At 39.4% G+C, this 24,931-nt stretch overlaps 1 protein-coding gene across 6 annotated transcripts in view; it reads right to left on the bottom strand.

Moving 5' to 3' along the window:
- Positions 1–24,931, bottom strand: part of MACROD2 (mono-ADP ribosylhydrolase 2) — an 895,555-nt gene that overhangs the window by 605,728 nt on the left and 264,896 nt on the right. For all 6 annotated transcript variants that reach the window (XM_062610811.1, XM_062610792.1, XM_062610793.1 and 3 more), the window contains one exon: positions 15,747–15,863. In XM_062610811.1, coding sequence (XP_062466795.1) covers positions 15,747–15,863 — 117 coding nt within the window. The remainder of the gene's footprint in view (positions 1–15,746; positions 15,864–24,931) is intronic.

The raw sequence follows: 24,931 nt of genomic DNA, 5'->3' as shown, positions 1-24,931 counted from the left end.
TACCATATGCTATATGAACATAGAGAAGCACAGTGCCATCCACAATATCGAAACAGATTTCCCCAGACGGCATACTGAGCTCTACAGTAACCATCGTAGCACAAAGGGCACAAGCCAGAGAAAGACAACCAATCTCTGCTTGCATAACTAGGTACTGCACCACTGCTGCAACCTAACCAATCGCTTTTAAATGTCACAGAACCCCCCACAAACTACATTAAGCTCTTGAAAAGGCTTTCCAAGGAAAAAGTTTCCACCACCACCTTGCTCAGGCAGAAGTGACATTTTTAACAGCGGGCAAGCAGGAGTTTCGTGGTCTCAGAAGTCTCAAACAAGCAGCACTATTCCTCTCAAGTGAGGCACTGCTTTTACTTCCATTCCTTTGTCTAAGCAGAAAAAGTTCAACCTACTATTTGATCACTGTTGTCAAGTAATCTGAAAAGTAGAGGAATGTAAAATTAGAGCTCTAACAAAACTGACATACGCTTCAAAAAATCATTCCACATCATTTGAGGATTCCTGCTTCACTAAGTTTTATTGTTCTCCAGTTTAGCTCATCTTCTGATATGTAAAGGTCACTGTTCCATGTATTTTTGAAGGTTTATACTCATAAAGGAATGTCGGCATGGTTGTGTAGGTAACTCCAAAATCAATCCCATTAGGGTGGAAAAAAGAACAGACACCAAAACTCCTCTCTTACAAAGATAAAATGTAAATGCTCTACAGAAAGTGAAAACAGCTCCTCAGGGAATTGTTAGGAACTGGGCAAAAGAGCAACGCAAACGTTTCATTAGTCAAGTAGAAACTTGAAGAAAGAGAAGTGGGAGTGCTTATGAGAACAGCACAACTCTGCCAGCATGGTGCAGTAAGGGAGAGAGCCCGTGCCAGCAAGAAAGCTAGAGATGGGCTTTTTACAAGGGCATGTAGGGATAGGAAAAGGGGGAATGGCTTAAACTGACAGAAGGGAGAGGCAGATTAGATATGAGAAGAAATTCTTCCCTGCGAGGGTGCTGAGGTGCTGGCACAGGGTGCCCAGAGAAGCTGTGGCTGCCCCATCCCTGGCAGTGCTCAAGGCCAGGTTGGACACAGGGGCTTGGAGCAACCTGGTCTGGTGGAAGGTGTCCCTGCCTGTGGCAGGGGGTTGGAAGTAGATGAACCTTAAGGTCCCTTCCAACCCAAACATTCTGTGACTCTATGCCTGGTTCACTGACCTTGCAGGCTGAGGTAATGTCAATAAAAGGAAATCAAAATGTGTACATATAAAGTATATCCCGTTCATTCTTTAAAGCATTTAGTAAATTCCACAAGTCTTCAGACACATAACGATAAGCTAGCTACTCACAAAGGGCAAAGTGCTGTTAGTTTTCCAGCCAACTTCACTGAGTTTAGCAAGGATTTCAGGGGGAAGTAGCATTTAATAATACCTCTTGCTGTTCTTAAAAAAAAAAGATACATAAATGGGATTCATTTCAGCTTCTTCCCTTCAGAAAACTATTCTCAAGAAGACTTCCTTCAAAATGAAGAAGGAAAAAACGATTTAATCGTCTTTTTCTCCACTTGTTAGCTATGATTGAATTCTCCATACATTACAATTACATCCTGAATGCATTAAGGATGACTGAAAAAAAACCCAGCAGGATTTACTAATGATCCACCTCAATTTCTTTTACATATTTTTAATTTGTGTTATAATTTAACAAAACATGAAAATGCTGAAGAGTGTTCAGCTGGAAGCGGAAAATGGAATGATTGATAAATATATCACAGGCCATGTAATCCAAATATTTTCTTTAACATAAATTCCACTTTCAAGCTTCATTTACAATCTCATTTGCACAGAGTTGCCAATCCTGATTAGCCCAAATAAAAACCCTAAACATGAAGGTGAAATCTCCCAGACAGTGATACAGCAGATTAGGGCACCTGCAGACATCCACTGTGCCACAAGAGACTCGCTTTTTACTTGGAATTGCCCTCAAATGAATGCTTTCAAACATAAATGTACAAAAGAAAGGCTCTCACAGTCCTTAGTTAGACAGAAACCTCACATTTTAACAACTGAAGAAATGTGTGCGGCTCCAGGCTAAAAGCTAAGAGACAAAGATGTTTCTCTAGCTTTCTAAAGCAATGATCACTTAAAAAAAAGGGAGAACAGCGGGATTTTTACCATAGTCTCAAGACGTTTTTAATAGGATAACCAGTCATGAGTGATGTTACAGTAGCCAAGGTAAAGACATATCTGTTCAGCCCACCAGGAGAACACACAATTCTTCATGAAGACCCAGAATGCAACCATCTGAAAAGCCACCGTTTCTTTAAAAACCAAACCAAAACCTGATTTTACAAATACTATGCATATTACGAGCCTGATCACAGATGAAACTCATGTCATGAAAGTAACAAATGCCTTCATAAAGGAGGATTTTCACACCAGCAAATCATCACATGCCATCTATTCCTGTTGATTATGGCATTTATTTGGTCAAGTATTCACAAGTTAAAACTCCATGTGTTTAATCATAGTCTGGCCTGTTATAAACCATTATGTCTTAAGACTTTATTTGATCAGAAGGCAAGCTTAGACTAGTTCTTGCAACTTTGAGAAATTGCAGTCAACCCTTTCTCAACATCTGATAGGAAGGAAGCAGAAGGAATGCATTTTAAAATGTGTATGGTTTGATCAATGATACACACGCAATACTTCAGCAGTTGTGACTGTTAAAAATGAAGGGGTATTCCCTGTATGTAGAGTACTGCACACATTACACCTCATGCCGTAAAAAGAAATGTTAATCATCCTTTTAATGCATACAATAAAACAAAGTGTAAAAACGAGATGAAAAATAAAATAGCTTCAGTTATTGAGCTCATATCGTGAATTAAATACAGCCTGGATTAACATAATTGTTTAGATGAGAAAATAGCATTTCCAGATTAACTGGAAATGCCTGAGCTTCGCTACACAGACACCTAATAAAAGAGGACTGGTTTGCTTCTGAGATGATAACCTTTCCATCTCCTTACAGCCCAAGCTCAGATGCTTCTCTTACATTTAGTAGGAATGAACCCTAAACTGTTATTCAAACTTTAATGAAACCCAAGATGTAGACCCAATGGTATACTAAGAAGTGCTCCTTTCATTAGGGAGATGATAAAAAATAGAGGTAAACACTAAAATAAAATAATCAAAAGAATTCCCATCAAACAGAAGCAAGCTGGATAATGAACGCAGAAGGAAAGACATCTGAACAAGGGTGAGATCCAGCTGGGAAAGCACTAACCTGATGGAGGATGCTCTGCCAGTCTATGAAGAGACAAAATAACGATATGGAGAGATCACCACTAACAGTGACCGCCCAAGAAAGCAGTGGAAAGAAGGGGGGGGGAACTTTGAAGAGGCAGAAAAACAGAGGGGTAGGGGAGGGATAATATATTTCCAGACACAGCATTTAGAGAAGAGACACTGCAGTTAAATCTGTTAATTGTATGCCTGCCATTTTATCAATTTGGAGGCTAAAGGTGCAAGATATAATGGATGCTGGGCTTGGAGCCAAATCACAGCTCCTGCTGTTGAACATCCAGCTACTGTAAGCCAATAGGGGTGCTTTTTATTTTTCAAAACACTGGTAGGTAAACACATTGCTTTCCAAACATCAACAGCACATCTCCATTGCAATTTCTCCAATAAAATAAACAATAATCCAAATGAGCATTAGCCTCGGTTTCCATTACAGATAGCCTGGAGCTAACAGTTAAATGCAACACCCACTATGAAAGAAACACAGTGAATTCCACTGTCATAGGCTGGGAGACATGTTTGGCTGCTTGGGTAATGTGGAAATACGGGAGGAGAGCAAACATCTGCACTGCACATGTGGACAAAAATGGCACTCCCAAGAGGTGACCACCTTGGAGGTGCTTGTTTCAGAGCAGGGCTCTGTGCAGGTGGCCCTGCTCAAAGCTTTCACACAAAGACACTGAATTCACCTCCTAAACGACGAGGTAGATCAGGAAACAGTTCTTTCACTTTACAGTGATACATCGATATCTCAGGCTGCTCACACTGCTGGCTGCTGGAAAAGCACAAGACAGGGACTCACCACACCTGAGTCTAATAGGAATTGCCATTTATCTAATAAAATAGGATTCTTATGAGGAACTAGACCAGATAACGGGTTGCACAGCCCTTTGTTTACACATTTCTGCTTCAAATCTGACACTGAATAGCAGTGACAGAAAGTTATTACCAACTGATGCTGGTTCAATGGGTTACCTGGAATCCACTGATACCCTCAGCTGTTCTCAATGGGTAAGAGATACTGATACAAAAGTCACATCCACAGTTAGAACTAACTCAAAGAGTATTGTTTAAGCACAGAATACTCCAAAACGTGGAAAAACAATTATGTTCCTCTCCTATTAAAAGACAGTCACCCTAAGTGAGATTTGGAAACTTGCTATCATGGCAGTCTCCCTGTCTACTGCGAGTTACACTGGAGTCTGCACCCTGCAGACATGAGCACAGCCCTGAGCTGTCTGGGAAAGGACAACAGCAGCAGCAGGAGCTCTGCAGCTACATTTTCTTCATATACCACAGAAACACACAGCACACCAAACAGCACCACAACATGTGTAAAAGGCTGAGGCTCCCCAAGGTCCTTGGGGCATGAGGTATGGGCTTGTCCCACCGTAGAGGACTGCCTTTCAGAGCGTGCTGTATCTGCTGTACAGGGGATTTATTCATTTGTGCTGCCCTGATTTCTTATTCATAGTCATTGTGCCCTTAAAATATTGTTACTAAAGGAAAAAAAAAAAAGGACAAAAAAGTCCTCTCTCATTTTCAGTCTCACCCTCTGTGTATAATCACAAGAGATTCTCTGACCCATGAACTAACTGCTCTTTTTGATAAGACCATCTGGTAGAAAAGCTAAATAAAGCATTGTCTAAAACCAACAAGAAAAAGGCAAGGGGGCAAGCAGATGAAACCTTACTGTGGTTTTTAGACAAACTGAAGTGTTACAAATTACAGTAACTTGACAAAAAGTGTCTGGAGAACTTAGAGAAAAAAACGATCTCCCAGTTGCATAATTGAAGTTCCAAAAAGAAAGAGGACTCGTGGATTTGTAGCTGCAATATGACATCCATGTATCTGCAAGATCCACAGACCTCCAACACGGAACTTCTTCCTCTCCACTGACTCCTTTAAATTACCCATGGTGAGGACACCTGCATGCGAATTTGCTTTACTTCTACCTTCATTATTCCCAGCATTCCAGGTGATCAAATGTAATTTGGATTTTCTTTCACACTGCTGTTGGGAGTGTTGGATGGACCCTTCCCCTTGCCAAAAGCAGCCAATGCCAGAAAGGCCAAAGTGGTGGATGTCTCATACAAGAGCTAATTTAACTCAGGAGCATGAGTTAGGCCAGGACAATACTGGAAGCATTTTAACTATAGCCACTGCAAACATTTTACTCCAGACAAGATTTTTTTGTTTTTGTCTGTGGGGTTGGGGTGGTTTTTTTTGGTCTTGGTTTGTTTTTCTTTTGTAACCTGAAGGGAAATATCAGTCTTGGCTGCCCTGGTTTCAGCCAAACTAACTCTTATGTCAAACGCAGTCTCCATTTACATGGTCCCTAAGCAGACATGTAATAAATATTCTTTAACAATAAATCACAACAAGAGGGAGTCTTTACGTCCTTCAAAAAACATGCAATAAGGAGGGATCCTGGCAGCGCTGGGGAGGCATTTTTATTCTTTACTTGTGGCCAATTCTTCAAAGCCAAAACTCAATTTTCTGAAGTTCTTGCTCATTGCCAAGTGCAAGATTCTGATTTAAAATGACCTGTTTTGCATCTTTGTTTATGTTCAACTCTCTAAACTGTAAGAAATCCAACAGTATTCATGGCCCCCCAGTCAATTTTGTGTTAACTTCCCTTTCAGCTTCTCATGAATAGGGCTGTATTACACCAAATTAATTCTAAATGAACAGTCTTCCCTGGAAACATTTCTGCTCCATTTTGAGGGGGGAAAAGAAGTTGTTTAAGCAAGATTACACCTCTGACAGGATTACCTGACACAAATGCAATCTTGTATTGAATGAATTGTGATTTTCAAAACTGCGGGCTTTCAGAGTGTATTATATGATGTTATTTTTGCCATCCGTGACACCTCTCAAAGCCTCAAGGGTTTTTTTTCCCCTCTCTGTTTCACATAGAACATGTGCGGGGTTTTCCCAGTTCTCCTGGAGGATTAAAAATGAATCATGTGGCTGTTAAAAAGCTTCAACGAGAAACTGTTTTCTCCTTTGTCTTCAGGGTTACTTGAAACAGTTTACACTCTTGATGACCTGCTGTTTAGAACCCAATGCAGGCAACAAGATACTGAACAATATCCTTACTGTATTCTTACTTTCTCAAAACCGACCCACAGGTTTCATGCAAACACTGTGCTATAAAATCATACTCAAAAAGTAGTGCAAAACTTGCAAAAGCATAAATGTGATCCAGACAGACACACATATAATTAGATATCAAAGGGGTTATTTTTAGCGTTGCAAAGCATTGCTCATTTATGCATTTATGTATTTATAAGCCTGGAAAAGCCTTGGAAAGCTACCAACTGTTTTTACTGAAAGCTAAATAGGAAGCATACTTAGACGGGTGCACTGAAACACATTCTTTTTTGCCACGTTGAAACATTACAGCGGTCAGACATTTCTCTGCCCATCTCTCTGATACATCACTAGAAATAAAAGATTTCAGACCACTGTGTCTGAGGTTAAAGGGAATTCAGTATAACTCGCTTTCCCAAGAAGCCAGGAGAGAGATTTGTGGCATGACAAATAGCTAAGAAAGTGCATGCAAGAAGATGTAATTTAAAGTTGGTGACAGTTGTTTAATTAACACTTTCTTCTGGCTTCTTACTGCGTAAATTATATTACACAAATTACACTCACCTACAAACCAGCATGTGGGGAGAAACAGCTATAAAAAAGTTTACACTGGAAGTACTGTATCTTGCTTTAGTACACTGGCCTCCTAAACATGCTCCTAGAACTCTCATCAGTCAGAGTACTGCTGGGGCTTTTTGTTAGCGTCTGTTGTTTTGTTAACATTCAAAGCCACACCGAAAGGTGCAAAGCCCAGATCAGAGTGAATGCTGTGCTCTGTAGATGATGCATTTCCAAGTTCCTCTGCATTCCCTATAGGGAAACTTTAGCCCTAATCCAGCAAGCCAAGAGCCCCATGCTGCAACCACTAAAAACTAATGTTTCATCCCTGAGCACTGGCCAAAAATCATCTCATCCAGAAACTATTTTTTCTTATCATCTAATTAACCTGAAAGACACTGACATCTATCCAGAAGAGATTAAGCGGTAGAACATTTGCAAGTCCCGCAGCGGTGTAAATAATAACGACTAGCAGGCACAGAAAAAATATAGACACACATATAGATAAATGGATGTATAGCTACAGATATGAAGTAATGTAAATGTATCCCCTCTTATCATTTGGGTTTGTACAAGAGCACTGCTGGTAACTCAAGAATCTTCATAAACATTACTGAAAAATCACAAATACCAAAAAAACAGAAGGAAAGAATCAGAGAAATCCAAAAAGAAATGAAAAAAAACCCCTAATTCCTTATATATTTCCAGTTTTGCACAACACCACCAAAAAATGTGTGATTTTGATACTTGAAGGCAAAACGTGGTGGATGATGGTGGTTTTTCACCAGTGGTGAAACAGCATCTTCAGCATGTAAAATAATACCTTTTTTTTTTTTTACTATTACTGTCTGGTTAATCAGTATTTCGATTCTTTCTTACAGCAATTAAAACATTATTTGGGCCCTGCAGTACCACACCTGATGTCTTCTCCCTGAAGAGAAATGTTTCACCAAAAAGCATGTTTTGGTCTGTGCACTCGGTTTATGTGCGACGGCCTCAAGATTCCTCTGCTCAGCGAAACAAAGATCTTTATAAAACCATTTTACAGAACCTTCCCATCCCACCCCTTTCTTAGAGTGGTCTAAAGGAATTAGAGTACAGGTAAATAACTCAGAATAGTCCCCAGCTTTCATCTGGGAAAAATATAATCAGAATAAATAAACACAAAATTAGCAGTTTTAAACCTTAAGTAAGGAGCGAGCTTTGTGGGCGAGTGAAGGCAACTCAAAACAGCTCCTTTCACATCTGTATTATTCCTCTTGCTTTACTTCAGAATAGTCGAATGAAAATAGCTGTGTCCTTATTTATTACCTACAATCTGATTATTTCCATTTGCAAATAATTTGTTGTATTTTTGGCTGAGGAATACGCAGATTCAGCGCAAAAAGGAACCCTATACTTTGCTTGCAAGAAAGAAAATTAGGCTGTACTGTTTTTAAAGCATTCCAGCTACAATAACATAATTATTATTAATCTAAAGAAATGATATGAAGTTAATGGCCTCCTAGAGGCTACAATTTTAAACCTTTTTCCTACCCTAGGGAGATGGAGGATCAGCAGTCAGTGTTCCAATTCAAGCCCCAAGCCTGTGACAACATATTTTATAAGCTAAATCCAGGTTTGGGAGACAGGCTGCATATTTTTCAGAGACCAAACCCGCATAAATCACAAAGTGCCAACCCACTATGAGGTTAATGTTGTGTTTTACTACAGTAAGCAATTTCTATCACCATTTAAAATGAGACAAGCAAAATTCAGGCAGACAAAATCTCATGCATCAAAGATTAATTTTTCAAGCACGCAGCATAGGCTTCGGCTACTGAGGGAAGGTATCAGAGTGGGAGCAGCAGCAACCACTGCTTAAAGGAGCATAAACATCTCCATTATAACCCATTATAACCCCTTCTCCTTTTCAGCTGACTGTAGCAACCAGAATTCTGTTTATTTTCATGCTATGCTTTAGACTTTGTATTTTTTATTATTATTATTTGAGTAAAAAGAACCAACTACATCCAAGTATGGAGGAAATAAAATATATCAGCCTTAAGGGCACAACGCCCTGCTCCAGTGCCAGCATGCCTGAGGAATGACTATACACTGCCAGTGTGGAAAGGAATATTGCAGTGGAAATTGTTTTTCACTGAATCAGGAGACATTTTAAATAGCACCTTGCACATAAATTAAGCACTAGGAAAGTGTTTACGCCTTGTAACTTACTCTCTGTTTCATCAACGGGGTATCCAGAGAGTGAACCCCAGCTCACTGGATGCTGACGCCAGGGAACAGCGGTACTGAACAGCATGAGCAGCAGTCACTGGCACACTGCACTGCAAACTCCATTCTCTAACTGCTTTCAGTAACACCAAGAATTAGACCTTTACAGAAGCTGTAGATGCCCAGATTTACAGGAAACAGGCCAGGGAGGGAAATTTGTGGCATCAAGTTTCTACCACCTGACACTACACTGTATTAACGCACACACTGCAAGCCAATGGTGGACCCAATTACTGAGCAAATGGTTCAGTCCTCCACTTAATTATGTCCATGCCCACTACAGACCTGGATGGAGTTCAGTGTTAAATGACCAGATTGTATCAAGTGGTGCCCAGAAGAGGAGGATTTAGATTTAGCAGTGAGGATCAATAGTAAAGCATTCCCTTTAGCCACAACGCATACATTTGTTAACTGAACTATCTGATGTGAAATGATGGTTTCCAGCAGTACATACCATAAGTTAACCATAGCATGACACTACAGAGAGCACTGACAAATGCACACTCTGGTCCATTCACAAATTAAGTTTTCAAGAATCTATCCATTAAAAAATGTACATGAGCTAGGCTCGAATCCAAGGACAAAGACCATCTACTGTCATGAAGGAAGAGTCCTGCTGATTCATAATCCCACATTTCAACTGGTAGCTACAGCACTTGTCCTTTTCTACCCAAACTGATGACAGACCCTGAGCAGACTTGGAAGAGAAGATGTTTGAACTTGTTTAGTTGAAGTTGATAAATGCATTCCCCATCATTGCCCGTGAGTCCTACCTTCTCCCCTTCTGTGTGTATAGAGAGGGGGTTGTGTATAAAGGAGAGACAAGCTATAAAGCTTTACAGTATACCATAAAACCCTCTCTAAAATCTAAGCAGGTTTTAGGACCAAAGAAGTAATCAGTAATATTTCCTTTCCAACACATTTACAGCGTATGCAATGTATGCTATTGTTAATGGTGAATACAGCAGGTCATTAAGATGACTGGAGACAATTAGACCAAATTAAAACACAGTAAAGACATCACTCCATTTATTTTCAAAATAGCCATAAAATACATAAATTGAGCTTATAAAAACCCCATATGAAACCTTGACACAACTCAGGAGACAAACACACAGATACGTAGTAAGTGGTTTTGTTAACCAGAAAAAAATCCTTTTCCCAAAGAAATCTCAACAACAAAAGTATCACTGAAGAACAAGGGGTCACGGACCTTTGATTAATATTAACTTGCTTTGCTTCATTTGAAATTTAAATATGGAAGCAATGCTAAAGATTTCAGAAATACAAAAAAAAAAAAAGGGATTGAAATGAGCTGCTACAGCTCAGTGCTGATTCAGGAAATCCCCATTTAGAGCTTTTTCTGGCTTTTTCCATCTTTTTCCCATCGGCGTCACGCCATTTGGGCACAATAGTGACAATAACATGATGTTACCCAGCTAAGACAAAGAGTATAGAGACATTCCTCCTGGAAAACTAACAAAGCATTTATGAAGCTTCAATTATATTAAAGATTGTGTCTCCCTATGCTTATCAGCAACCTTTTTCAACTGAAATTGCATCAAACTCCAGTCTAGTTATGCATCTTTTCCACTTCTCACTTGAAGTTTTTACTTTTAACACTTAAAAGCAATTGTGGGAGAAGATCAGGGACCCTGACCAACTGGGACTAAGTAGCCAAGTGTGTAAGCAATCCTGTAAGCTATCCTCTCTTATTCACATACTGCTCATTTCTAATGCCCACCTTTCCAATTTACAGACTTGCCTCTTCCCAAAGCAAATAGGGAGGTAGCAAACTGAACAATCATGCAAAGATAATGTTCTTCTGCACATGAGACCCATGCAGAAGGAAGTATCTGTTTGAGTCTCACATATCAGAAACCTAAATTGCTTGAAACAAAGTTTATGCATTATTATACCAACCGCAGTTTTGAAAGTAAGGAAACAAAGAAAGTTCTTTGTTGAATCCTGGAAATTCACATCATACACTTGAGTATTACGCCCCATTTTTCCAACTGATCAGTTTTGGTGCACTGGAGTCGAGGTTTGGAGTTCCAGTTCTGCATAATCAACCTTTTAATTACAGCTCTGCAAGCAATCTCCAAGAAAATAAAGGAGAGATTTAAAATCACTACCCTTACAGCCTCACTTTAAACTAACACCCTCCAAATAGTCATCTTTTAAATACAGAAAATTATGTGTATATAATGGAAGCACGCTTTTTAATCTCTACTTTTTAATCTCCACTTTTTAATCTGATTAAACAAATTTAAAGGCTGATTCCTCCTACTGTGCTTAATACTAGCACTCCTCCTAACTACTTATTTCACAGCAGGAACTGTCTTTGAGAGCACATTCACATTATGGCTCCAGACTGATCTACACAGTCACTTTGGACCAGAAGACTATGTTATATATGCTATTTCCTAAAGGATATTGCTTGAAGCACTAAAAATATCAAACAAACAGAAAACTTTATTCCATATATTACAGATTTATTAACAACATAAAACAATGTATTAGAAACTGCCTAGCATTTCCAGCAAGGTACCGCCACTGAAAGTCCGCCTTTCAGATTTAATTTACCCATGGTTGGCTCTTTCCCATATTAGAGGAGATAAGATTTTATTTTCCTAGGTTTAGGGGTTTTATTCTCAAACATTTTTCAGAACAAGAAATAAACTATTACTAGAAATAGTAACAATAGAAAAAAGTTAGTTTGCGGGTCCTTTCCTGCCAAGGCTGGGGCACCACTTACCTGTGCTGGATGCTGTCACCACATCTTCAACTGGATTTAAGTCCATTAAATACCCTGCAGAATGGGACTGTATTTTCTAATGTGTTCTGACAGGGTCTTTTTTTATAGTGAACCTCTGCAAGCAGATAACAAGCCATGAGGCTGTTATGGACCCTTGGTTCCAGCCATAAACACAATTTACATTCAGACCATTTTCTGCCAGTAGAGCCAACTGAGACTATTAATCAAATGAGAAAGAAAACAAGCATTTGTACAGCATTTAAACAGACACAGTTTATCTGTTATTTAAAGCATGACAGTATCAGAGTACTGCTCAATGTTTGAAGACCAGTTGTACAATATTTAGAATGAACCTTCCTTTACAAGGAACAACAATAGGAAGCACAGAAGTTAAGTAATTGATGATGGCTCTGGGAGAGCATTAAAGGAAAACATCTGAGAGTAAAAAGCACTGCCTTTTCCAGCCCTCCAAAGAGCAATGAAAACTTGGGCTTAGGTGTACACTGAAAAACAACAATAGATGACATCAACCAAATTATGTATTCACCAAATAACTCAGTTGGCATTTGGGGGAGCTTTGTGTAGGCCTTTAAAGCACAGAAGGCAGATGGTGATTACACTGACTTCTGTAAAACTGTACTGAATGTTACATTAACTGGTAATTAGAAAACTCAGTTTGATTTCCTTTCTATTTTCACACAGGCTATTTTTTGGCATTCAAAAATATGTATCTTGGAAAATTCATATAGCACCATCTCTAGGCTATACACATGGTAATCTTGCTCTGTTCACACTATTAGAATAAAACGATGAAGAAAAAAATGAACTACTTTATGTATTTTCTCCCCAAACACTGTTGTTTGTATATTTCACAAATTGCTCCGACTCAGCTGCAACAAGAACAAATCATGGAAAGCCAGCCCAGACCCTAAATCTTTGCTTTTTTCACTCAGACACTACTTTTCAATCTTACTCTGCAAAGCAATTGGTTCTCAGACCTGTTCTTATTTAACTTAAGTAAATACAGCAAAGTAGTCAATAAAAATACATAGATCATAAAGGAGATTGCCAGTGTTTTTTATTTATCAACTGCCAGCTTCCTGACAAAGCACACCTTCCCTTCAAGGGCCAAATTTAATTCCAGCTTCCTCCAAGAAGTCTAGAAAACAAAGCAATATGCTGCATGATCTTTGAATACTAAATCTTCTTTAACATGGAATCCTCAGCTTAAGCCCAAGCCCTGCTTCGTACAGTACACATGCAGGCAGCTCCATCCCAGAGCAGCTTTGCTGATTTCAGCAAACTGCTTCCAAGGAAAGCATTTCAGGATGAAGAACTAGAGATAGGAAAATCCCAGGGGAAGGAAATGCAATTGTAACATTGTGCAATTCAGTTAAATAACAACAAAAAAAATAATAAATCATCATGCTAGGAAATACACTTCCCATTTACTATCATTATTCATCCAACTACAATCACGAGAAGGGCAGACAACCAAATAATCATTGCATTACTCAAACTGTTAATGGGTTATTGTAGCTGGTCTCCTAAATACAAACAGATAAGTAAAAAGCAAATTCATTGTGAAAGCTGGCAGTTATCCATTCACCTATAACCTTCAACAAACTGCTGACACACAAAACTCCATCACAGAGCAACTGGATGGGAAAGTCCAGACCTCCCATCATGTTGCTGCTCTCATCACACAACTCAGATGTAAAATAGTTTCCACGGTTAAATTATACTGCTGTGACAAAGTGACACAGAGTGACCAAAGATAACCAGTGCCTCTATAGCTTTTAAAAGAGGAAAACAGAGTCTTGGTTGTTTGATCACTTCCAGATGAAGGGTCTAAAAGGTAAAACAATTTAATGAGCCTACAACCAAAAGCTTCTAAAGGGAAAAGTAAAAGAAAACAACAGTCGGTGAACACAATGATGTTTTAAGGAAAAGATCTAAGAAATCAAGAGGATCCAGTTCTCAGCTTTTGCATGCAAACTGTACGCTAACCTCTCCATACCTGTCAGCTAATGTGTCCTTCCCCCCACCACCACCATGTTGATGCATGATCAAATCCAAATAGACATGTCTTTGATGCAATTTCAATTTTTAGGCATATTGATTAAGCAGAATATTGACTTTCCTCTATGTCTGGTCACAGGTTTTATTTCCAACTGCTAGTGATAATGGGTTTTCTCATTGTTTTATTATTCCTACATAAAGCACAAAACAAAAAACATCCCCATAGTCTTCAGACAGGATCCTGTTCTACACATCTAACTTAAGCAAGACCCATTAAACTACTATAAAATTTAAAAGGAGGCCATGCCTCAGACATGACCCTTTCTCTTTCTAACACAGTTCAGTGTTCATTGCTTTAATGCCTTGTATTTCATTTCTCTCATTAAAACACACGGAAGGAATTATGCCCCTATGGATAAGCAGCTTTGCTGTCCCTTCCAAGATATTTTTTTTTGTTGAAGGGGTAGAATTAAACATCAAAAATGCCCAGCAGAGTAAACGACAATGTGTTATCTAACAATGCTACCCTTTTACAGGACTCTGCTAAAGTTTTTGGCCATATACAAACCCAACATAACTATGACATTGAATCTTCCTCAACCTCCCTGACCTCTAGCCCAAATCACTTTTCATAAATAACCATTAATATGTGGTGAAGCTCTGTATGAAATATGGCAAAGTTTTCCCATACATAGCAATTAGCACTGTCAAGGAAATAATTGGTGGCTCTCATCATCATCATAGAAGGTGCCAACAAATGACTGGGAACACAGCTTTCTTCTTTACCTAAGGCACCAAGGGCCACAGGAACCTAAAAAGCCACCTACTACTGCAGCAGGCATTTGACTTTACCCAAAAAATGTGTAGAGCAAATTGAGAAAACGGATCTAAATACTTTTGAATGAGCGATGTTCGTAGTGCAGACTGCAAATAAAAAGCAAGAGCTTGAATTCCAGTTCTCTGCTGTTTGTTATGCTTTTCTGGTATGTGTCTCATCACATCTTAACATACTATTCTGTAAGATCCTAACTTGCAGAGGTTTCCTACTGTTCGTTCGTACATAACGGATTGGCCGAGCAATGTGCTGTCAGCATGTTAATTTTTTTCCAAGACAAGCTCAACATCTACACAACAAGGTCAAATAGCCAACTTCCTATTTTGAATAGGATGGGAATTATGACAATTCCACTTTCAAAGTGCAAAAACATTCCGGTACCGAGCTGCACGCTGTCAAAAGCTAAAGTGTGACAGATGCCTTCCCAGTAATTGCCAATCAGCCTCTACGTAGCAGCTGAAAACACAATACATCACTTTGATCTCCTCGGCTCTCAAAGTATTCATAATCAAGGAATCTGCATGAAGAACATGAAATATGCAACATTTCCCAAAACTCTCTCCGTGGAACTTAAATATGGTAACGTATATTTTGTTCATACTTCATAAAGCATTTCCCATCTTTTATTATGCATATGAAATGAGACGTTTTGGCTTACGAAAAATAAACATGAAAGATGCTTTATGTTTTAGAGACATGTAGGTTTTCATTGGGTAACATAGGTGAAATAATCATTTAGAAAAGCCTGAATTGCTTTGAGGGGAAGACATTATTACAGAACATCCTTAATTAAGTCCCACTGCTAATTTTGTAAAATGAATACCTTGTTGAATTAGACTACAGGGAAATAAAGCCTGCATACCAACTCCACGTGCTTAGAGCAAGATGAGAAAGCCTTGACTTACATTTTGCAGGTAGGTCGTATCCACACGTGATTTTGGCTTGTCCAGTCTCACAGCCACTCAGGTTGCGGCATTCAGCAACTAAGCAGGGCCCAGCAGCTCTGTGTATGCAGCCATCCACTGCAAAAGAAACCCAGAAACTGTCATTTATTAAAAGCCAGTCTTTCTGTTGCCTTCACACTAATACACAGTCACAAACGTTTACTGCTCATGTTCACATTCCCAGAGCAGACCTACTCATCTATAGGCAGATATGCAGATATACACAAACTTCTTTTCTGCCAGAATTAGTCCATATGTTTATCAAAGAAATGACATTTAGTCAACTTCTGCTAACTGCAAGCACCTAGAAGAGCTAAAGCAGAATTAAGATTTCAAGGTTGGAAAAGGGTCTCGTTCAAGGCTTTAAGAAAGTCTCATGAAAAGCTACGAAAACAAGTTTAATCCCCAGCTAAGTGCAAGCCTCTCTTTTACTACACACCTCTGATACTTCTGCAATTAAGCAGACTACTTAGTGTCCCCATCCTATTAATGCCTTATACAAAAATCCAATCCAATGCTTATGGACTTGAAATTTAAAAATTACCTTGTTTTGACCTTTCTTCCATTTTTTAATTCTACATTATTCATGCAATACCTTGGAGTTAATGAAATAATAATTACTGAAGGTTGCAATTGCAGCTAAGTATGCAAGAAAATTAGTAGAGTGCATAGATCTTATTACTCTTGAGAGTCAGCAAAAGAATAGTAGCAGTGGCAAAGAATAAAAAATGGCTGCTGGCACAGCATTTCTGCCCTCTCAACATGCAATCAAAGACATCATTTACTGTAATTATGGCAAAAAGTTCAGAAAAGGGAAACAAATAAGGGAAATCCTGTGTGAATGAACATGTTAACTGCAGTAAGGCCCTAAATCAGCAGCAATGATGAAGTTCAACTATGAGAAATAGTATCAATTCAAAAAAGGTAAAGGAAGCTCAAAGAAAGGCTAAACAAATACTTCTGGAGACAAGAAAGGAAGATTCTGCACGCATACAGTTCAATATTTAGTTCAGGTTTTATTTCAGATTTTATTTCAGATTTTATTTCAGATTTAATCAGTTCAAGGTTACAGCAGTACCCAACAATATGTTTAAAGCAAATAAACCCAAAAAGGTTTGGAAAGCCAAGCATAGATGGGTTTCTAACAGATGCCCATAAACTGTGTAGGTTTCTATGGGCTAGCGTAGCAAGGTTTGAGTAATACAAGGCTTGGGCACACAGCATGCCTACCAGCCATTCACTGCCCTGGCACTGGGATGCAGGAAGACTGGGCAGCCCTCTCACTCTGAGCTGTTTTGTGGACCTGTGTAATGAATGGCAACCTAGCTGACAGCTGATTCCCTCTCATGACTAAGAGACATAACAAAGTATGTTTCTATCAAAGTGCATTTGGTAGAGTATATGTTTGTGATCGTAGCAACTGTCTGTTAGAAAAAAGACAGGAAAACAGAGGTGTACAGCTGTTCTATGACCTTCATACTTGGCCACACCAGGGCGCCTGGCCAATGCTCCCAGCGTGGACAACAGTGAGATCATGAGAAACTGCATGGCCCCACGAGTAAACAATCAGAGATCTGGCATAAAGCCTTGTTTTTCTAAGGGTATAAAAGCAGGAGCCTCTTTTAGCTGAATCTGAAGCCTCACCTATGGGTAGATGCGCCACACAGGATTTTGCCCAATTACCTCAGACTCCCAGCATCGGCTACAACAGGACTTCCCATCTTGAAGTGTGGGGCTGAATACTGATTCAGTGATAATTTGTAATGTATTTCTTCTTGGCCTCTGTTCTGTTTATGCAGTAATGAGTAGACGCATTGCTCATTTTCCTCTGTACTTACATATATATAAAATACATATATCTGATTTGCTTTATTGTACTTATTTACTATATATATATACCCAATTCACATTAGTGTGCTCATTTCCTTTAGTGTGCTTATTAACTTTAGTGTTCTTGTTTAATAAACTGCACATGCTGCACAAGAAGTGTGTGGTCGTTTTGTTGTACCCTGCCTGTGCGCAGAACAACCTGCAAAGGAAATGGTGACTGGCATTGCTGCGTTAAGGTCAAGGCTGGTTTTGCAAGGTGTTGAGTATCTCCCTCAAGGGGAAGGGCAGATATTATCTTTATCTGAATGAAGCCGCCTTCTACTAAGTGTGGAATAAAACTGATTGCCTTTTCTGAGGTGTCCTCTGCCAGAGTTAATACTCGGATGCCGCAGTGAACCTGGCGAAGTGGTTCACTGTAATGCTCCATACTCATCTTGGACACGGTGCCATTAGTTTTTGAAATGACATTTTGGAATACTTTCTATTAAACTGAATGAGAATTACAGAATCGTGTGAATTTGCACTTTCAATGACACTTTATATATGCTCTTGTTGCAAAGAAGTTGGATGCCACTAGCTGTAAGCATATCAGGCAATCTCTGCGCCAAGACATCGAGTCTTCTTCCTCCACCTTAGCTGAACTTTTGTTTATAACTTCCCCAAAATCTCTGCTTAACATACTCCAAGATGCTAATGCAAGAATAACACTTTGTAACCTTGAGGGGAAAAAAGAATGCCTGAAATCCATCCTGTGCCCAGAATGTCCGATTTAATTATTTTAACTTAATTACTAAATGCTTTTCCAAACCAAGCAGGATAAGTAAACCAGGGTGCGTTGAAACCTCAAGTATATTTTTATGAGCACCAGCACCAGCACGATCTTTACCAACATTAATATTTCCTGAGACATTAATGTAAAAATAGCACTGATGCTTAGGACCGGCACTTTCTGCAGGATTCTTTACAGAGGAAGAAGTCTTTCACCTCAGGAGTACTGGACAAGGGCTCAAGTCCATGCAATTATTCCCTTGGCAGCAGATCAATCATTTCCACCCCTGAGATCCTTCTTGTCCCTAACAAACAGGCACCCTCCCTGAGCAGAGTCTGTGCAATGATTCCTTCAGCTGCCCTCTCCACCAACTCATCGGGACAAATCAACCACTTTTTCAGGTCCCTTTAACACAAGCCCAGCCAAACAGCAGAACCTGCAAAGAGAAGCCACTGCCTCTGGCAGGAAAATGGAAACCCAGGCTTGCCACTTCTAAATCTGCAGTGTATTAACATCCCTAATGTGTTAGCATACCAAGTGCCAGAACAGCTGGGACAGGCAACACTGTTCCCCATCGCTAAACCATCTCATGACGGAAGCATGCTCTTAATGCACATATAGCTACAATACAGACGGTCTATCACTAGTTTCCTGGAGCTGGTTCCACACGGGTCCATGTCCAGTCTTTATAATGGAAGCAGCCTCCAGAAAGATGAAAACATAATTGAAAAAAATTGAATTCTTAACGGAGGAAAATCAATTTAATCATAACCAGTTTTGACATGTGACAAGGAAAATGGAAGACATCTGCCAAAACCAAACAAGTAGACGTGCATATTTCCCTTATAAAGGTGGCATAACAGAAAATGATTGAATACTTCAGACAGGCATAGATGGAAATGCAGACATTAGCATTTGATACACTCCAGTGACTGATGACACAGAAGAATGAAGGAGTTGGGGGGAAACGACCACCAGAAGAAAACCAAAAAAGAACCCTGAAAAACCATCCCCAATTTTCTGAATAACCTCTTTTTTTCTACCATACTTTATTAAATACTTGAGCAGAGATGACCTCTGGCATCTGTATGTATTTTCCATTTAATACAACTCAATAAATCATGTTAGAAACAAATAATATATACAACCTATTACACAAGTTTGATAATTCTTAAAGTAAAAAGCCAAGCAGTGAAATGTGTTGCCAAATATGAGCACTCTGCATAACATAAAGAAGAATATTTACAATGGTAGACTAGATTAGCAGATCTAAATGAGAGACTTCAGCCTCTGCTAAAATATGTCTTAGCTGTATTAATTCATTTTAAAAAAGCCATGGAATGGGCATGCACAAAACATTTGTGTAAGATATTTTGCTTTCTGGAGGTGTGCACTGACTAGTAATGGAAGTGTGAGCATTGTTAGCATGGAAACTTTATGGAAATTACAGATAGTAGCAACAACCTCAGGAGGGAACAATGATGGCCAAAGATATATTGTCATTGTGTAGTAAGGAGGAAGAGATTCACTTGCTAGTAGTGGCATGCTGCCAAATTACTTTTATAGGAAAGTGATGAATCTTTGATGTAATGGCTCCAGATCCTTCATCTGTATCATCGGTTTGATAGATGCTCATCTGCATTTTTGAAAACATATTTGGAAAATGTTAAACCATATCCCACTGTTCCTTCCCTGGAATTCCTTTGTGAGACAGGCTGAAAAAGCCAGGCACTTATGGTCAAATCTGGCTTGCATCATGTGGCAGTGATAAGGCATCGTGCATTAGCACTGTTTTCTACAACCGATGAAGAATGCTGCTTTACTTTGAAGCTATCACTCTGCTTCACAGTCTGCCTCTTTCCTACAGGCTGCCTTGCTGTCTAGGTTTATGGAAATCACAGATATACTTTGGGTCACTTACACACACGGGTGACCTGTCATTTCACAGCTATGAGAAAGATGTGGGACAATTCCACAGACAATCTCCAACCATTTACTTGGAGAACTGGCAACAAACCCCATCTCTGGTCTGCATGGTCATAATTGGGCAATTCTAAGTACTAGTAACACTTGAAGGTACCAAAGACAGGGCTGCTAAGCACCCCTACTGATATTGTGCTTTTTGATATGAGTTTCATGCTTATAAACCAAGATATTTCTAAGGAATTTTGATAGCATTAATACTCAGAGTCCTGCCCAGAGCCATCAGTGAGGTGGCAAATACCCACTGGATGGTCCCTCTTCTCTTCTGCATTCCTCTGCCAGCAAGGAGGCTGCCAGGCTGCTTGACACTCCCCACCACCTACCCCGAGGTAAAACAAATGCTTTGAAAAAGCACACAACCCTTTTGCTTTCAGATGACTACAAAGACTTGAGCAGGTCGACTTATCTTTGAAATGTGATCCTGTTTGGAGTGCACTTTCACGTATGGAGAGCCCACACAAATGGGGTTTCTGTATTTACTGTTTCACTGTGGCTTGGCTGGACAAGCTCATGGAAGATGTTTGCTAGTTTTGAAGACCCACATACACAAACTACATTTTGAGGGCTGAGGAACGGCTCATGGAGCTTCAGATTCAGCTCTATAGTTCAAGCAGTTGATGCTTGCATAAAGCTATTAAAAATAATACTCCACATTTTTTCACTAAAAATAATATTAGCAATCTCATTCCATGCATCTGGAAGTTTTAAGAGCCACTAGGGACAGAGTTCTCTTCTCCCAACAATTCAGCAGAAGCCATTAATGAAGAAAAAATCTTCCCGAAGCTACTGCAGCCAATAGTATTGGTTGCACAAAGAAGTCACCTGAAAAGAATTGCTTAAAATACATGGACAAAATCAAATATCAAAATAAAAGTTATAGACAAAATGGCAGTGTACTCAAACCAGTGTGTTAAACAAAAATACAGAGGTATTTGATATCTTTCTCACTGCACACTAAAGGATGCGAACAGATTAAATCCTTTCTTGTTTGATTTGTTGTAGTGCAACTGTGTTTGTTCTCCAGAATTAAAGGGTTAAGGTTATGCAGTAAAAACTGGCTAATTTAGTGATCTACGCTATAGAATAAATTTATTTCTTATAGAAAATCTCTTAAAATTGCAAATGAAGCAAAAGTGCAGGAAACACAGAATTAAAGGTATCAGGGGATGCTGCTTAGGAGAAAAAAATCACCTCAGCAAAACTAGCCTTGTGGTGCAGATGGTAATAAAAGAGGGGAAGGTAATCAAACACCACAGCAAAAAAACACAAATCCCTCCAGGAATAATAAGGCCCAAACTTCTTTTGTGACCTTGTGCATGAGTCTGGATAAATGGAAGTTACACTGTAAACAACATATGCAGATTTATCACATGATAAATATTCTATCACGTGATACATATTCTATTTCAAGAATCTACATAATTCTTTTTTCATAGGAATTCCTGTTCTCTGGTGCTTTTCCAGATTTTAATGTCTTGTTTTCACTAGGAAATTCGTGAGACTTCCTTATTTAAGAAAGTAAATTGTGCATGAATTATCTATGAAGCGGTGCTGTTCTTCCACATGGCAAATGCCAGGAGGGAACAAAAACAGGAAAATGTCATTATATCACATATACTTCTAGGGACATGGAAGAGGAAGCTGTATTGCCTACACTGCAGCACACCTCTATACATGCCCTCAGTCCTTGTGGACCTTTCAGAAACACCCATTCAAGGACATGTGTGGAAACCAGAAGGAGGGGGGGTGGGGGGGTGGAAACCACAAAATGACAGAAATAATCCCAAACACACCCCAAAGCCCCCCACTGAAACCCACCCAAAAAACCAACTCACATCCAAAAGCAATCTCGTTCTACAAAAGTGGTAAAGCGCCTCTAGGAAGTTCATTGGAATCAAGTGCTGCCAAAGTTGCAACTGCACCTCTGAGGCTGATGTCAAGAGGAAATAAATCCGGCCCAGCAAGAGACAACAGCTGCTGGCCTAATGAACAAAGGTGGGATCCTCAAGAAGATTAGAACACAGATGCCAGTCGGCCGCCGCTGCTAGCAGCAGCAGTTTATATTACAGAGATGGCCTCTGCCATTGGGAAGTTTAATGAACTGAAGATTTTTAATCAATGCACTGGTTTATAGGCCTCCAACATAATTAATTTTAAATACTTCGCATTTATACAGTGCTTTCTGGCCAAGATCTCCAAGAATTTAAAAGCATGATCTGCTTTAGCCTTAAAATTCTCCATTTAGGGAAAAAAAAAACCACAGATGAACCATTTACTTGGAGATGGCTCTTTCACTGAATTAGGTTCACGTTTCATCCCAGACAATATAGGTTTATAGTTCCTTAAATATTCTTATTTGCAGAAATTCTTAGTGCCTACACTCACATTAAATCAAGACAAAACTGAGAGCTGAAAGTCTGGATCCTTAAGCTACCAGTCACCTAATGTGCCAAATCTCATTCTCTAGATAGTGCCTATCTTTAAGAATCAACATCCTGCGGCTGCACAAGGGGCCTCACTGCACCCAGAATTAAAACTCTGGGTCCCCCCAGCTTCAACCACTAAACCCTGCTGCAGAGAGAGTTTAATGAAAAGTAATAATAAGATGTAATAAAAGTATTATTCCAGTACAAATGGCAAGGAATAAAACTACTCATAACAATGGTACGTGTAAGCCTTGTTGTAAAGTCATACATGAGAAACCTGTACTCTAGAATACTGTTTAGGTGACATTTAGGATTAAACCCTACCAGTTATTGCCTTCTATGGTGAAAAGTGCTGGGAATTAAATTTTAAAACCTACTGGTTGTTTAAGAGAAGGCTGCCCTTAATCTGGATGCAGTTCACATTCAAGCATAACAAAAGCAGCTGAAAGATCCAATATAATCAATGCCCATGCTATACGCTGGCAAAAAGACATATGGAAATTAAGAAGTCAACAGTGATTCAAAATAAAGCTCACTTACCCATGGACCTGTTAAATTTTAAGTGTTCTACATTGCCTGCACACAACCAATCATTCTTTCTTTGACAAAACCACAAAACAATAGTAAACTTACACATTTTGGCAGATTTTTTTATTTTAGTCAAATGTCTTGGGATATCAGAAACTCCTATTAAAAAAAAAAAGAGGAAAAGCCAAGTAAAAGTTGCTCTGTCACGTTAGCAAAGGTAATTGGCAAAAACCTTCCGTTAATGACTAAGCTATAAAGAAAGCGTTTGCTTTATTTCGTGCTCAGGACATCATCCTTCTCAGTCTCCGAGTGCTCCACTCCAATTATAGGCAGTTATAATGTCAATAGGATTCACACTTTTGTCAGCCCACTCAAGCAGCATAAGGGCTCGGGGAAACACAGGTCTGATAAACCTCTCTGAATGTCACACTTTTGGCAGGGGAAAAAGAACTAGGAGAGGCTCCAATAGTGTTTTTTCAGTTTTTCCCAGTCCAAAATGCTGACATTAAGGCATGCGTGGAGGAACCGTTCACTTCCTTTTAATTGTGTTAGTGTTGAAACACCTGACACAACCACACTCTTCTGCTACAGATGGAAATGAGACAGCAAAGCCATAAATACCTCACTGCAGCAAGCACAAAAATTACATGTTATTGTTTGTTGAGGAGTGAAGGGGATAAGCTGCAGCCTGGTGAAATCTCAGGCTACTCTATGCTATTAAACCAAACTCAGCTCACATTCATCCCAAGTGCTCCCCCAGCTTCCCAAACTGACTATTAAGAAGCTGTGAGGATTTTAATGTGGTATCATCCTGAAGAAATGGGTCTTTGACTCCAAAATCCTTTCCTCAGCCTCCTGGGCAGCCACAGGGCTTCATTTCCAGCTGAAAACCACAGCTGGAAGGGCAGATTGGAAAGACAGAAAGGCCTATCTGTATCTCACTGCTGGGGTGCCTGCTTTGTCCTGGATTTCTGTTCATGTCAGTCTGCTATTATTACAGGACTCTCATTCTTCACCAAGAAAACAACTCTGAAATCCAATTTCAGGCATCAGAGCCTCTTCCTAAGACCACTAAAAACATGAAGTGTGGCACAGATTAAGACCATGTGAAAAAAGTTGTAGCTGTGTTCCTATGAAAAGGCAGGAAATAGGGACGGGTTAGTTACACATTGCACTACCCAGTATTAGGGATACAAATAAAAGTCTATTTGTTAAGCTTTAACCTACCCATTAGGGTTTTACACTTTGAACTTAAATGATGTAAATGTTTAGAGAGATGACACCAGAACTTTTCCTAGCCCTCTGCAAAGTAGCTTCTGCTTAACATTTCTTTCTATTTCCACACAGAAAAGTCAATGCCCACCTCTGCCTGGACAAGATGTTAGCATCCTTCAGTTCCTTCACTTGCTTCTTTTCTTAAACAAGCATCTTTGTGCTTCCTCCCTCAAGCACAGGATAAAATCACAGTAAATAACAATATTATTGCTTTTAAAATCTCGCTGAAACTCTCTTTTCTCACCATAGCTATTAAGCTGTGGATGAAGTTAAGCTACTACGTATCAATCTCTGTCTAGTTCACAGAACTACAGAGTCTAATTTTCCTCCTGCGC

The sequence above is a fragment of the Pezoporus occidentalis genome, unplaced genomic scaffold (assembly GCF_034315485.1).
Source record: "Pezoporus occidentalis ecotype Australia unplaced genomic scaffold, CSIRO_AGI_Poc_V1 ctg10, whole genome shotgun sequence".
Classification (NCBI taxonomy): Eukaryota; Metazoa; Chordata; class Aves; order Psittaciformes; family Psittacidae; genus Pezoporus; species Pezoporus occidentalis.
Note: the sequence above shows the minus strand (reverse complement) of the source record. Positions and strands in the feature narration are given on the sequence as shown.